The sequence below is a fragment of the Nelumbo nucifera genome, chromosome 4 (genome assembly GCF_055504915.1).
Source record: "Nelumbo nucifera cultivar China Antique chromosome 4, China Antique-T2T, whole genome shotgun sequence".
Taxonomy (NCBI): Eukaryota; Viridiplantae; Streptophyta; class Magnoliopsida; order Proteales; family Nelumbonaceae; genus Nelumbo; species Nelumbo nucifera.
This window is the reverse complement of record NC_142652.1, coordinates 86694891-86710167: the sequence shown is the minus strand read 5'-3', so window position 1 is coordinate 86710167 and position 15277 is coordinate 86694891. Positions and strand designations below refer to the sequence as shown.

The 15277-nt window shown below is 36.7% G+C and overlaps 1 protein-coding gene across 2 annotated transcripts; it reads right to left on the bottom strand.

The window, feature by feature from the left end:
- Positions 1-8577: 8577 nt before the first annotated feature.
- Positions 8578-11326, bottom strand: LOC104613265 (Low-density receptor-like protein). Of its 2 annotated transcripts, XR_737929.3 has the most exons (3): positions 11008-11326; positions 10553-10904; positions 8578-8836 (listed from the first exon to the last, which is right to left on the bottom strand). XR_737929.3 is itself a non-coding variant. In XM_010281009.3 (2 exons), the coding sequence occupies exons 1-2, from the start codon at positions 11153-11155 to the stop codon at positions 10750-10752; spliced, it is 303 nt and encodes a 100-aa protein (XP_010279311.1). In that variant the 5' UTR covers positions 11156-11326; the 3' UTR covers positions 10304-10749. The 2 variants fall into 2 exon arrangements, 1 of the variants encoding a protein (XP_010279311.1); XM_010281009.3 differs by lacking the exon at positions 8578-8836 and having other exon boundaries at positions 10304-10904.
- Between the last annotated feature and the right edge of the window lie 3951 nt (positions 11327-15277).

Sequence of the window (15277 nt, the reverse complement as noted above, 5' to 3'; positions counted from 1 at the left end):
GACAGCGTTCACAGTTTGAGAAATTGCAGAGAGGAGAGAAACTCTAAGTTTGAGACACGAACTCAGAGCTGATATCCAAAGAGAGAAGAAGAAGAAGAAGAAGAAGAAAAGTTGCAAAGATCTACGAAAATTTTTCATTTTTTCTTATCTAAGATCTAAGATCCGAGAACTCGTATCTCAGATCTCAGATCTATCATCTGCGCTGTTACTGCTGTCGCCAGTGAGCATTGAATCATTCTCCTCCTCTTCCTTCTTTCCTACTTCTCTCTTTCTTTCCTTCATTTTCTTTCTCTTCTTTTCCTTTTTTTTCCTTTCTCTTTTCTTTCTTTCCTTCTTCTCTTCTTTCTCAGCCGACAAAGGACTCTTCTCCACTCCTCCAGTCCTTTATCTGTTTCTCATATACTATTTGACATTTTCTATCTTGCCCTAATGTAAACCATTCAACCCGGACAGTCGAACCGCTGACCCAAAAATTAGTAGCTAGAACTATTCTGTTTCCGAAAAAGTTTTTAAAACCTTGGTTTAGAGTTTAGAGTTTAGAGTTCAGATTTTAGGTTTAGAACTTAAAATTTAAAGTTAGGGGTTTAAGGTTTAAGGTTTAAGGGTTTAAAAATTAGAGTTTAGATTTTAGGATTTTAGGGTTTAAAATTTAGGAGTAAGGGCTTGGAGTTTAGGGTTTAAGGGTTTAGAGTTTAGATTTTATGGTTTATGGTTTAAGGGTTTAGACTTTAGATTTTAGGGTTTAGGGTTTAAGATTTAAGGCTAGGGGGTTTAGGTTTTAAGGATTTAGTGTTTAGATTTTTTTTCTCACTTTAGTTAGTGTTTATATTTTAAGGTTCTAGGGTTTAGAGTTTATATTTTAAGGTTTTAGGGTTTAATATTTAGGATTAAGGTAGGGGCTTGGGGTTTAAGGTTTAGGAACTTGAAATTTAAGGGTTTAGAGTTTAGATTTTAGGGTTTAGATATAAGAATTTAGAGTTTAGTTTTGAAAATCAGGAGGCGGTAGGATAAGTATTGCCCCACCAGAAGGGGGAATTCTTTGAAGACAAATGTCGATCCAAGGCCCAGCCCAAAAGGGGACTTCGTTTTACCTGCGTTCTTTGACGATGAAGAAGCGAATGATTCTGGGGTTTTATTAGACTCTACCAAATTGGCCTTTCAAATTTTGCTAGGAAGAATGTCACAAGACTCATCCCAGAGGCAAACCTAGTTTCTCTAAAACAAGTTCACTAATCAGATCAAGTAGGGAGATTCCCTACATCACCAACCCCTGTTTTTGCCACATAATAGAAGAATCCATTGTAGAGCCACTAGTCCACATCTATATTCCACAGTCACCTTCTCTAATGGATAATTGGTTACAGAATTTGGTATAAATAGATTCAAATGTCATGGACTCATGGGTTGAAATGAAATGGTGGATCAACTGAAAGGGTCCTCCGGTGAAATAATAGAGGAATTAGAATTTTAGGCTGCATTTGGCATTATTTATTTTAAGGATTTTATCTTCATTTTGCAGTTAAAAACTATGTGCGTATAGAGGCATTTTAACTATAAAAAGAAGATAAGCCCTTAAAATAAAGAATGCCAAATGCAGCCTTACATAAAGGGTGGGGAGGGAAGCATCTGAAATACAAATGGAAGACAAATCTAAGGGAAGAACATGAGTGCATATGTGAATAGGAGACACCCAGTAGGAGAGAGCTTCACGAGCAGTATGTCTGCAACTTGATTTGTTTCATGAAAAAACATGAAGGTAGGAGACTCCACACTTCAGCAGGGAACTTGTGGCACTCTTCGATGATGGTCTTCAATCTCCATGAAACCTCAGCGAGATATGAGAAGAGAATCCCCCTCAATGGAAATTGGATGTCTAAAAAAATTGAGAGCCACATTGTAGGCTTCCCATGCTGCCCAAGCTTCAGCGATAACGATTGTGGTGACTCCAATGAAATAGGCTTTGACATCTAGGACGTCGCCATATCTATTCCTAGCGATACAAGCAATGGCTCAAGAGCCATCGTTTACACGGGAAGCACTAGGGATGCAAATAGACCAGATCATATTCGAATCAGGGTATATCTGAATCTGATCCAATCGAATCTCATAAGTATGGATTTGAATTCGAATCCGATGAAGAAGTCAAATTTTCGGATCTGATCCAATTTAAATTGATTAAAAATTAATAAATTATTAAAAGAAATAATATAATAATTAAAAAGGAAAAACAAAAAATACAAGTATCTTTTCAACTATTTTTATCATATATATATACACATATTTTTATAAAAAAAATAATTAATATAATAAATTTACAGAAATGCAATATAAATAATATATTTATAAATAAATAAATAACATATATTTATTATATATTTATATAAATAAATAAATAAATAACATATATATTGGATCAGATCTTCTCAAATCGGATAGAAGTGATCCAAACCAGATCCTATTTCCCGATCTAATCCAAAGATGGAAAGATTCAAATCCAACAAAATAGGATCGAATCTCAGATAAACCAATCCATTTGCACCCCTAGGAAGCATAAAAAAAGGGCATCACGTTGAGGTTGAGGAAGATGAGCTTTGCCATTAGCAAAAGGACGAAAAGTATATTCTCAAAACTAATTCCATTTGCGTCAAAATTACAATTTCATGAATTAATACTATAAGTTGGAATGCTTTAAGTCCAATTCCAACCCAGACCCTACAGGGTTCAAGCAGCATTCTGTGTTTGGAAGACTGCAAGTCTGTAACGGCTTCACATGACGGAGATGGGCCTGGGCTTCAGACGTTGAAAGTTCACTCGGGATCTGCTAAAATTGTTCCTACGTCATAACCCATAGAACAACACCACCAGAGACGAGATCAGCTGCCCTCCGTGCACTGGGAATATATCCCCATCACAAATACGGGAGATGTTCCCAGTGCATGGTGGGGCGCCCGTGGGGTGCGCTATGTTGGCAGCTGATCCGGTCATGAATAATCTCCCTATGACAAGGGAGATATTCCCAATGCCCCAATGCACAGCTGTAAGTAGGAAATGTGTAAACTGCAGCAATAATTTGCATTTGGTATCCAATTTTTTTTTCAAGTGCTTATTCATTTCATATTTGGTATTTGGTATTTGGTAGTCTTTTTCTCCGATAAACATTTAAATAAGCATTTGTGATTATTTTGTCCTTTATTTTTTTTTTATTTTATAAAAGCACTTTTATAAAAGTCTTTTGTGAAAGCACTTTTATAAAAATATTTTTACAAAATTCCTTTTACAGAAGTACTTTTATGAAAGCATTTTAATAAAAGCAAGTTTACAAAAAGTACTTGTATACAAAAACACTTTATGAAAGTACTTTTACAAAAGTATTTTTATGAAAGCACCTTAATAAAATCATGTTTACGAAAAGTACTTGTATAAAAGTACTTTTTTACAAAAACACTTTTAAGAAAGTACTTTTACAAAAGTATTTTTATGAAAACACTTTAATAAAAGTACTTTCACTTTTACGGAAATACTTTTATGAAAATATTTTTACAAAAGTACTTTTATAAAATTCAACTAGGGATAATTTTATTAGTGGTATTTTAAAATTCAACTAGGGATAATTTTAAAAGAAAAAATTGAGTCAGTGCTTATACAATAAGCACTTAAAAAAGCTAGAAATTTGGGCTTAAAAAATAAGCCCTTATTTTTAAAATAAGAAATTATTTTGGACTTATTTCCTAAACACTAATTAGTGTTTAATGGTGTGATCCCGGTTCAAATAAGCACTCTCAAATATGGCCTTAATAGCCATAGCCTTGCTTATACGAAATATGTTTTCATTTAATCTTATGTTATATTTTTATGAATAAAAACCGATATTATATAAACTATAAAAGTATAATCTATACATATATATATATATATTATATTTAATATAGTGTAATTAAAATTATAGACCTGGAAGCCCGGACCAGGCCCACGTAGGCCCGTGCTCAGGTTTATATCTCCAGCCAGGGTGCATCTAGGACGGGCCTGGGCCTGACCTTGGCTATAGCCCATAGGCAAGGTTTCCCCTGTAAAAATATGAAACAAAAAGTTAAGAAAAAAAAAAAGAAAAGAGAAAGAAAGAATAAGAAAAAAGGACTCCAGTCACCGAAACTAAGGGTGTCAATTGGAGTAGATTTTGTCCAATCTAATCCAGTCCAATGTGAGTCCATTACAAATGGACCAGTCCAATCCAATCCAATGAATATTTTGGATCATTTTGGCCAGATCCAATTTAATGCCCGGATGGTCCAATCTGTTCAAATTTGTTTTAATCTAGATTAATTCTATCCCAAACCTAGTCCATTAACTATATTCTTATCTTCTATCAATGGACCAGATTTTGACTCAATCCAACCCAATCTAGTCTAAATTTATTATGGATGGACCAAGTCCAATCCAATCCAATAAATATTTTGGACTATAAAGTCGGAACTAGTCCAATTCAATGTCTTGTTGGTCTATTCAATCTGTCCAAATTGATTTTGATTTAGATGGGGTCCAACCCAAAACTGGTCCATTGACACCCTATCCGAAATTCTCAATATGGACACTCTGGCATATCAGCCCAGAGTTTGGACCCCATGATCATAAATGAGAAACCCAGCCCATTATCACCCATATCAAGGCAAAAGATGAAATCCTGAAAACCACTAAAGGAGGCAATCGCAAGAGTAAATGTAGATAACAATCCCAAGTATCGATAACATAAGAAAGAATGGATCAATGGGGAGAGATCCCTCGAAGTTTAGAGAAGAATCCCAGAAAATAAGAGTGGGCTGTAGTTATGTATTGGTTGCTCAGAAGATTAAGGTGGTGTTTGGCATCAATGCTATTTTCTCAGAAAACGGCACCCATGTAGGCGCCACATCAGAAAAAGCGGTGCTTCAGAAAATGACCTCTTATTTGTTACTGTTTTTTTAGAAAAAACGTTGCTCTAGACCACACTTTGAAAATTGAGAAAGTAGGGTCTGAAAAGAGCCAAATTCAATGCTTTCTCAAAAAACAACATGTTGCTGCCAATAGTGCAATGACGTGGCAACAATGTGGCATTATCTTGGACGTTAGATAATATAGACCAATGTTGAAAAAGGTTCTACAGCACTGGCACCAAACAAAACCAGTGTTGTTTCCCAGAAAATAGCCTATGTGGCAGCATCGATGCCAAAAAAAAAACCATTTTTTGAGAAAACAGTACAACAAACCTTCATACAAGCAACACCATCTTCTCAGAAACATAAACAACTGCATCGATGCCAAACACCTACTAAGAACTCATCCCCCAGAATTACCACTTAAATATTAAAAATAAATAAATCTCCGTGTAAGTGGGAAAAGCAAACTTTATATTAATTCTGTTGAAATGCTCCATAGTAAATTAGTAATAATTCAAACTTCCAAATAAAAATTCCATAAGCAACTGCGACCTGCGAGTATCATATTGCCGTGGACCCTACAAGAATTACTAATGCATTCGATTTCAAGATGTTGCTGTAGAATATCGAATGATACCGTTACCATACTTGCGGCAGTTCCATCCTCATCGGAGTTACAGCAAGCTGAAGAAGAATGAGCATTTCTTAAAGGAGCCAAGTCAGTCATGAATGACAAAAGTTTTCACTTTTCAAACAGTGAATCCAATCTCATCTTTGAGTTATCAGACCCCGCCACCCACAGGCCACAGGTGGAAGGCTTTTCTTGAGAGTGGAAATCCCTGCTTTATAGTACTGAAGGGACTATGATTCTACTAGCTTAAGTGAATAAAGGTAGAACAAGGAATTAATATTTTCGTTGAATTTGTGCTCAACAACTGTTTTCAGTCTTGGAGAGGTACACAGTTCACACCATTCTACGTCGGCATCTCATTATCTTGGAATCCCCGGGTTTTCTTAACTCTGGAGGATTTTCCTAGGCAAAGGCAATATCCATGAGATCGAATGCACTAAAGGCTGGATTTATGTATGTAATTTTTCTTCATTTTCTATATTATGATTCCTCACTAGTCATGATAGCTTCTTTTCGTTCCATTTCATTTCTTTTAACATTACTAAAGTGTTGCTTTTCAAAAACAAAAATATCTGTGAATTTAAGATAGTCTTCCAGATTGGAGTTGCTCTTGGTTACTTAAGATGATCAGATCATATTAGCTACAAATCCTTCGAGAGTGAGAATGTAGGAAGTAGATGGTTCTGTGTTTTGATCATCAATGATGTGAACTATGTTATTTCAAGTCATAAATAAATGTACTGCATACTTGAAATATTAAGGGATTGTTCTCCAATGCGAATTATTTTTCTTATTGCAAGCTAAAAATTAGGGTTAAAGACTTATGGACTGACCCCCTGGTTTAGCTGAACGTTTTGGCTGTTCAGCAGGCTATGGAACTAATGATAAGGTTCCATGCCAGTAATAAAATACATGGGGCTTATATCTTTCACAGTGAGCCCCATAAATTTATAAATGATATGGAGCCTCATCATTGATTCCACAGCCGCTGAACAGCCAAAGCGTTCAATTAATCCGAATTCCATTTAGTTTCCCCTTTAAAGACCTCTTTTAATATTCTAAAACTCCTATTTTACCCCTTGAAATGAAAAGACTAGAAGCTAATTTCTCCATGTCTGATCTATTACTTCAAGGTTTTGTAGTTTACAAGGTTTTATATTTTGATTTTGATTAGGTGATGCCCATTTACTTCTAATAGTTCTAATTTCTCTCCTCCTAATCTATAGACACCCGAGCCCCTGTGCAGAAAAGAATCCCGTTACTTTGAAGGTGTAGAAGTTATTTAGACCATGTAACCTGTCACTCACACTGATACATTAGTGTTCTTTTGGTGGCCAGTTAATGTGTAGTAACCTTTCTGACAGTTGAAAACAGTGTGGTAATGGATCTGATGTCTGTCATCTATTAGTGGAGGTCCCGTACATGGATTTATTTTGTTAATTATCACTTTCCAGAACTCCTGTTGAACTCCACTTGCTAGCCACAGACCACAGTTATTTTGCAAATACAGGATTCAAGAATTTCAGGAATAGATGATAAAAAACCATCTATTCTTCTGTATTTTTTTATATGTAATATTCCACAATTTCAGAGTTTTTCAGTCGGTAAGGTCTGTGACTGGTTGTAGCGGAGACTTGAGATCAAATCCCGCCTTTACTGGACACATTATAGATTTGGGGGATGAGCCACCAGCTACCCCCTCCCCCAATTTGTAGCCCCATGGAACAAAAAATTTGGGAAAGAAACAACAAGAAAAAAGAAAAGAAAAGAAAGAAGAGAAAACATCTTATTGGTTATATCATATGTGTTTTATATTTCCAATACCATGTCCCATAAATGATTTAATTTCTATACTGCGACTTTTGTTTTTGTTTTAAAAATGATTATTGTAATGGTTTCAAACGTGTATTGCTTTTTTTTAAGCAATACCAACTTTTTTTATTTTCTGAACAAAAAACACCGTTCACGATCACATTTTTGTTTTTGTTCAGATTTGCTCCTCACATAGCGCGCCTCACAGCCATGCATTGAGAACATCTCCCATACTTGATGTTATCATTCATGGGAAAATGTTCCCAATGCACAGTTGCGATGCACTGTGAGGTTGGTGTGGGGCACACTTTGTGAGGAGCAAATCTGAATTCATGTTGTAGAACACCTTCAAGTATAATGGTGTCCCAAGAAAATTGTCATGATACACCATACATCTTCAGTGATGTTTCCTACCAAGCACATCGTTATAAGCAAAAGGAAGAAGAGAATGACCTGAACGTAGTTCATCAAGAGGTCAAATATTATTAGTTAGCCGTCTGTTTCAAGAGTTTTTCTTTTTTTTTTATAGATTATTTCCATTGTTTTTATTTATAAGATAAGAAACTGTATTGCTAAGGTGAATGTTAGTACATAAATAAATTGCTAGTCCAACAAAGGAACCAAAATATCATCATCTTTTCCCACCCTAAACTCTGTCAGAGAATGAGTTGATATACAGAAGACTTCAGGGTCTGCATAACTTGCACTTCTTTGTTTATAAAAGAAAAGTTTTTTTTGAGGTATATTTATAAGAAAAAAGTTTTAAGGTAATATTTGTTTTTCATAAACAGAACGGCTGAATGGCAACTTATTATAACCAGATACTTGTATGATGGTGCCACCTCATGTCAAATGCTTTGATTTTTAGTGCAAATTCTGTATCTAACACCTTGTCCAGCCATGTTCTTGCTATATCTGGGTAATAGATGGCAGGAAGGTTCTCTTCCCATGTCATCACAAATTGTTTTTTGTTTGGAAAAGAAGTTTAGGCTATGTTTGGTTTGTAGGAAAAGGTAGGGAAAGGAAGAGAAAGGTAAGGAAACCTTTACAAACCAAACACACCATTAGGGTAAAAGATCAAAAAGAATTTTCTTTCTTTCTTTCTATTTTTCCCCCTTTTTAATCTTTTGAGGGGTTAACACAAACAGAGATGTTAACCCAATAGCACCATTGAAAAAAGGATCATAAATGCATCAAGAGGATGACAATCTCGATACAGTGGATGGTGCAATACTAACAAGTCATATTGAATTTATTGATATGATCATAAATACTGGATTATAGTGACAATGAAAAATTTTGAGACTGGAAACAAACTTGAAAAGTTAAGCAACGTATAATTGGGGCTATTACAAGACATTCATTGGAAGCATATTCATGAGAATGACCATACTTCTCGCCAAAATTGAGTTTTGAGCCCCAATTAGGTAAATCAAACTAGATAGGAATATGCATGATGGTGTGGTAAAGAAAACGAGGACATCTGGAAGAAAAAAAAAATCCAGTCAAAGTAGGTACTTGAAGTAAATGCAAAGCAAAAATTGTGGATAGATGAGTCTGAATAAAAAATTACCTAAAATTAAACAAGATTAAAATGGAATATATGCAGCAGAAACTAGTGATGACAAGAATAGGAATGAAGTTACAAGATTGGTAACCAAAAGATAGAACAATAATTTTCACTACATCAGTTCAATAACCAATAACAAGCAAGAGATCTAAAAGATTGCTGCCAATAATATTAGAGTGGAGTGGATGGAGTAGAGAACTTTGCATTTTTTAGATAAATAGCAGAGAACTTGGCATTTAGCGTTGGGTGATCAACTCATGCCAATTAGATTGAAAGAAAAACTTTGTAAGACAACCATATGACCACTAATGTTGAGCAGAGTGTAGAGCAATTAAGAAACAAAATATACATACAATGGGAGTAGTAGGGACAAGAATGTTGAGATGGAGAAGTGGTAAGGTTAAACTTAAAAGGGTAGTATATGAGAAAGAGCTTTTTTTTTTTACTTGAAGTATCCCCTACGCTTATTCCATTCATCATCAATCAAAGAATTACACGACCTCCTTATTTACACGCTCAACAATGTAATCTGGGGTACTGCCTTCCCAGACATGGCTACAACAAGCATTAATTCATATCTTTGCCGAAAAGTGAACAATGGAATTATTAGTTCTACAAGTATATTTCACTGAGATTGATTGCTGCTTTCCTAGAAAATGTATACAATCTTCAATGAGAAAGAGCATTTATGACCAAAAATAAATGACAAAGGAGAGAGAGCAAACTGAGATTGCTTTGATCAGAGCATTAAAAGACATCTAAATTACAACTGAAAAAGAGCCAAGTAATTCAAATGGACGGTTCTAAGAAAAAAGCAAGGAGGCTAAAAGGGATGCAGGCTGAAGTACCAAGGATTAAAAAAAGAATCTGACTATTCATAAACAATATTGTCCTCGGTAAATGATAGAATGGAGTGGTAAAACAGGATTAATGTCATCAACCACAAATGTTTGGCAAAAGGATCTCAGAGAAGATTAGAAGAAAGCCTAACTCCAGTTGGAATAGCAGTTGCCAACAATCATCTGATTAAAGGGTGAGCTGCTTCTCTAAATTTGAATTAAAAGAGGTAGGTAAGGCAGGGTTCACTTTACAAAGTCCTCAAGAAGTAACAAACTGGTGGATTGAGGATCATAAAGCAATATTTAAGAACTTTGAGATATTTACTCATTGCATTGCTAGTTGCATAAGTTAAGCTAAGTCTATGGTCTTAAAAAATCTCATTCTACTGTCAAAATCTTATTTTATGTTCCACCCTTATGTTTGTCCTCATCGCTGTATTGCAGACCTTGCCACCAATCAGCGTTTTGTGAGTGTATTGTGAGTTCTGAAGTTCTTCCTGCTTCCATTAGATGACAATAAAGCAGTGTAATACTCCATATGGAAACACAATCCAATTTGCACATTCAATTTTATACAATAGCATACGGCATTGTCCCAAATAAAGACATTTCCAACAGAAAGGAATTTAATCAGTGTGCTTTATGACTTATCAGTAGTACTAAAGCAGAATCAGCAAGTTCTTCTCTCCACTCATATCAATGAATTGTATATTGAAGAAGAAAAGTAATATTGGCCGGCATTACAAATCTAGCACATTCTTAATTCCAAATTTATAATCGTCAAACTCACCAGACCAAGAAATTGTAAGTTTCGCCAAGGAACTCCAGGTGAGCAATAGGATAAGTTCGGGACTTTACTGAAATGACGTGCTGAGATTCTCCCATTATTACAATCAAGACAACCAGATCTAACCCCATGATAGCACTAGTACTTAGTTCCACTATCTATAACGAAAAGGAGTTCACAAGAATGTCTACAGAACCTGATCATTGGCTTCGCTGCGCATCAACAAACTGAAGGATTCGTCTAGTGGTGGCCACTCCAGTTTTACCGATTCTCTGATCCTCACTAACTCCGGGATCTGATTCGTCGTGAACCCATCCGACGGATCTCTGGGCTTCGAGAACGATTTGCGAAATCCCTGAAACAAACACAACCACACGCAAATAGGTTAAAATAGGTTTCTTTGAATAAATTAAATACATTAATTGGAGAGAGAGAGAGAGAGAGAGAGAGAGAGAGACCTTCTTTAACAGTCTGTCTCTTCTCTCGGATCTCGTGAATTGTTGCAGAAATTTTCCAGTAGAGAGGACGACCGATATAGAAGGCCACCAGGAGCAGTAAAACAAAGAAAACCACTCGAAATGAAACCCTAGCTGCTGAAGAGACCATCGTTTCCTTCTTCTCCTTCTCCGTTCCGCTACACAGGAAAAGAAAGATGAACGTGTGACGATAGTTTGTTCCGGAGACGGGAGACTTAACGAGTTATGATCAATCTGGCAAAGGACCCAGACGACGATGTCTCGTTAACTCTGATCCCCCGTCAATCTGTAGTGTCGTCCTTGGTTTAGGCGGTAAAGTCTCGCCATACGGAGAAATCTACAAAATACGGAACATAACATTCTAATAACGTACTACTAAGATCTCAGCCATCAAATTCTACTACCTTCTGGATTTGTGACGTTTCGACGCACGCATATTTTTTTAGTTCTGATCATGACTCATTTATTAGTCAATCGTTCTGGGCCCCACAAAATATCAGAGGGTTGAAACTTGAAAGAAAGATGGGAGTACAGGAAAGTGGAGACCACGAAAAGTACACGTGGCAAGCTACCACGCGGACATCCGGTCAACAATTCCACATTTAAGAGAAAGGAGAAAGCCCGATGGGGTTGCAGCTGCACGGTGCAACCCCATGCGGGTTGCATGAAAGAGAAACACTAACCGTTGTAGGTTGCATGAAAGAGAAACAACGGTTGCGTGAAACAGTGACACTAATCGTTCTGTCTCTCAGCTGAGGACCTGAGGTCAATAGCTATAGCTAGCGCGGATCTGCTGATCACAAAACGCTGGCTACATTCGTGTGCTTACACATTGGGAACATCTCACATGGAACGATATTAGAAATTCTCCCGATGTGCGGATGTAGATGCTGCGTTCACACTTTAGTGGTCAGCAGAACAGTGATCAGCAATAATGTTCATGCCATTTTTTTATTTTTTTTTTCTGGTAAAATATCTTGTGAGAATATGCGTACATTATAGAGGCTAGCATATGGTATCTTCGAGTTTTTCCACATGTACAAGCATCATATTTAAGGGTGTCAATGGACCAGTTTTGAATCGATTGGAGGGTATATGTATGCATATCTTAACTGATTGAATGAGAGTAGCACAACCAGCTTGCCAGCTTGGGATAGTAATTTTGCTCTCTATGACTCCATTTTTTATTTGATTCTCTCAATGAAATATCTATATGTTGTTGAGTAGGCTTTTCCCTAGCCAGAGCTTTGCACCCAAATAGTTGTTTGCTTCAAAGCTAGCTTGTGTTCATTCCTAGGTGTTTCTGAGATAAACTTACTATGTTGTTTGTGAATATTTTTACTGAATAGAAAGAATGCTTGACTTGTTGTAGTTGATCTTTTGACCTGAAGCATCTTCAAACTTTTGTAACATGGATTTCCAAGAGAAAGAAACTTCCTTATTGATTAATTGTGTAAGGATTTCCATCCCTATAATAAATAAATATGGTGACAAGGAATCTCCTTGTCTCGACCCTCTCTTTAGATTAAAATCTTCCGAGACCTCTCCTCCCATTTTGGTAGAGAAATATTCACTGGTGTACTAAGTTAATCCAATGTTCTAAAAAATTCATCTTTCCCATTACCGATATGATGAAATCCCATCTCATTTAATCAAATGCCTTTTGACATGTCCAACTCTAGAGCTATACAACCCTTGCCTTTTTTTTGTTTCTTCATTTTATGCAATATTTTTCTTGCCTAAATAATGTTGTTAGTAATATGACTAATTTTAATAAATCAAATCTTGCAAAATAGGTTAAAGTCTACTGACCATCCATTTTCAAAATAATCTTATATGGAACATTGCAAAGACTGATGGGACAGTCATGAGCTATTTTTGGGTATGAGGATAAGATTTGTATTGTTTAATTCTTTTGGTAGATAGTTGAAATTGTAAAAACTTACGAATCATCTAGTATTTATGTATTCCCTTTCCCTTATGATTAGACCTGTTTATGGGTCGGGTAGCCCGACAGTCCAACCTGATCCTCGGATGGGCTTGGACATATTTTTTAGACCGCAAGCTTGACCTCGGGCCTAAAAGCCCAACTCGATTATTTTTCAGGTCGGGTTTGGGATTTGTCAAAAAAGCCCGACCCAGCCCAATTCTCAGACGGGCTTGGACATGTTTTCTAGCCTGCTGGCTTGACATCGGGCCTAAAAGCCCAACTTGATTATTTTTCAGGTCGGGCTTGGGATTTCTCAAAAAATCCCGGCTCAGTCCCTAGACAAGCTTGGACATGTTTTTCAGCCCGTGGGCTTGACCTCGGGCCTAAAAGCCCGACTTGATTATTTTTCAGGTCGGGCTTAGGATTTGTCAAAAAAGCCCAACTCGAGCCTAGATCGGCCTAACTTTTCCCATAATATAAAATATATAATTATTTTTTTTTATAATTTCTAAACCTTAACCCGACTAACCCTTTCCTTCTTTTCAGTTTTCGTCAATCTCACTTCTCACTCTCTCTAGCTTAACCAATGATAGCTAGCAAGTAGTAACCACCAGCGCCACCAAAGAACCAACGATCTCCGACAAGTCGGCGTCAACTGTCGAGCATAGGCTAGCAGCAGTAGGCGGCAACGACATTACTTTCTTCGATGAACTTAGGTAGCAGGGAGCTAGCAAGGTGGCGAGGTGGTGAATGACAACAAACATTCTCCGGCAAGGCGGCAATGAACTAGGCTAGCAATGGGAGTGGCAATGGAAATGACAACCCAAAACATAAAAATCCTAAAGTTTTAGGCACGAGCCCAATCTGAGGACCAAAAATCGAAGCCCAGCCCATGTAATATTTCAGGCTTGGGTTGGGCCTGCCCAAGTTGCACCCCTAATACATAATGCTTTGTGGTCAACAAATCTAGGCTCCTCACTAGGAGTGCAACTGTACAACTTGGGTGGGCCCAACCTGAACCTGAACCAACCCAGCCTCAAATGGAATTTGAGATTGGATCTCATAAGATACATACAATTCCCGTGGAAGGTTGGCATCAGATAAAAAGAAATAGTGTTTGGGGAGATTTTAAGTTCACTTGTGTGTGTGTGTGTATTTTGACCAGCTAGAATCAAGGTTCAAAGTATCGTTACATTTCGACCTATATCAATCTATACGTATCATTCCGAGACCCTTCTGATACGCCCCTACAGTGGGTGTATCGGGGGTCTAACCAGTTCAGGGGATGGAGGGGTCCTAAACTGGCTCCCCTGAACCAGTTTTGAAAAAAAAAAATAAAAAGAAAGTAAAAAAAAAACAAGTATTGAAACGCCCAACACGCCCCTACCGACGTATCGGGCGTATCGATATTTTGAACCTTGGCTAGAATGAAAATTTTATTCAGCCATTCCCTTGGAGGAATGTCATTCCACCAAGAATGGGAATTAAAATCATGTTCATCACAATGGAACGGTTGGAACTGAAATAGGTCATTCTGATTTCAATTCTAGACCCCTATTCTTGTGAACCAAACAGATCCTAAGCTACCCCTCAGAAGCCAAAACATCTATATAGGGATAAGAAGTAAGCCATTACTCCATTTCAAAAAGGGAAAATTCCCAATTAGTACCTTGTACTTTGGGCCTAGTGCCACTTTGGTCCCCAAACTTTAAAATGCAACAATTCAATATCCAAACTTTTAAAATGTGACAATCCAGTACTTGTTGTTAACTAGTTGTTAACCAGCCGTTAAGTGGCATTTAAAAAAGACACAAATACCCTTCAAATGTCATCTAATTTTCTTTATCAACCATCCAAACATTGACAAAAAATTAACAATTTTAAATCCTTGCCTCTTCTATTCAAGAAAGTTGGGGTCACCAGAATGCCCACTCAAACGTGACCCCAACTTTCTTGAATGGAAAAGGCAAAGATTTGGGACTGTTAATATTTTGTCGATATTTAAATGATTGATAAAGAAAATTAAATAATACTTGAAAGGCATTTGTGTCTTTTTTTTTCAAATGCCACAGCTAATTAACGGCAGGTACTAGATTATCACGTTTTAAAAACTTGATACTGAATTGTCACATTTTAAAGTTCGGGGACCAAACTGGCACTAAGCCCAAAGTGTAAGATACTAATTAGGATTTTTCCCTTTCAAAAAAGAAGTAAAGGCTCAGTTTGAGAAAAGTGCAAATAAGAATATGCATACGATATATGTAAACCTTGTATTTGTACTTGTACAAATGTACATATTTGTATTTCCACTCTTCCCACACC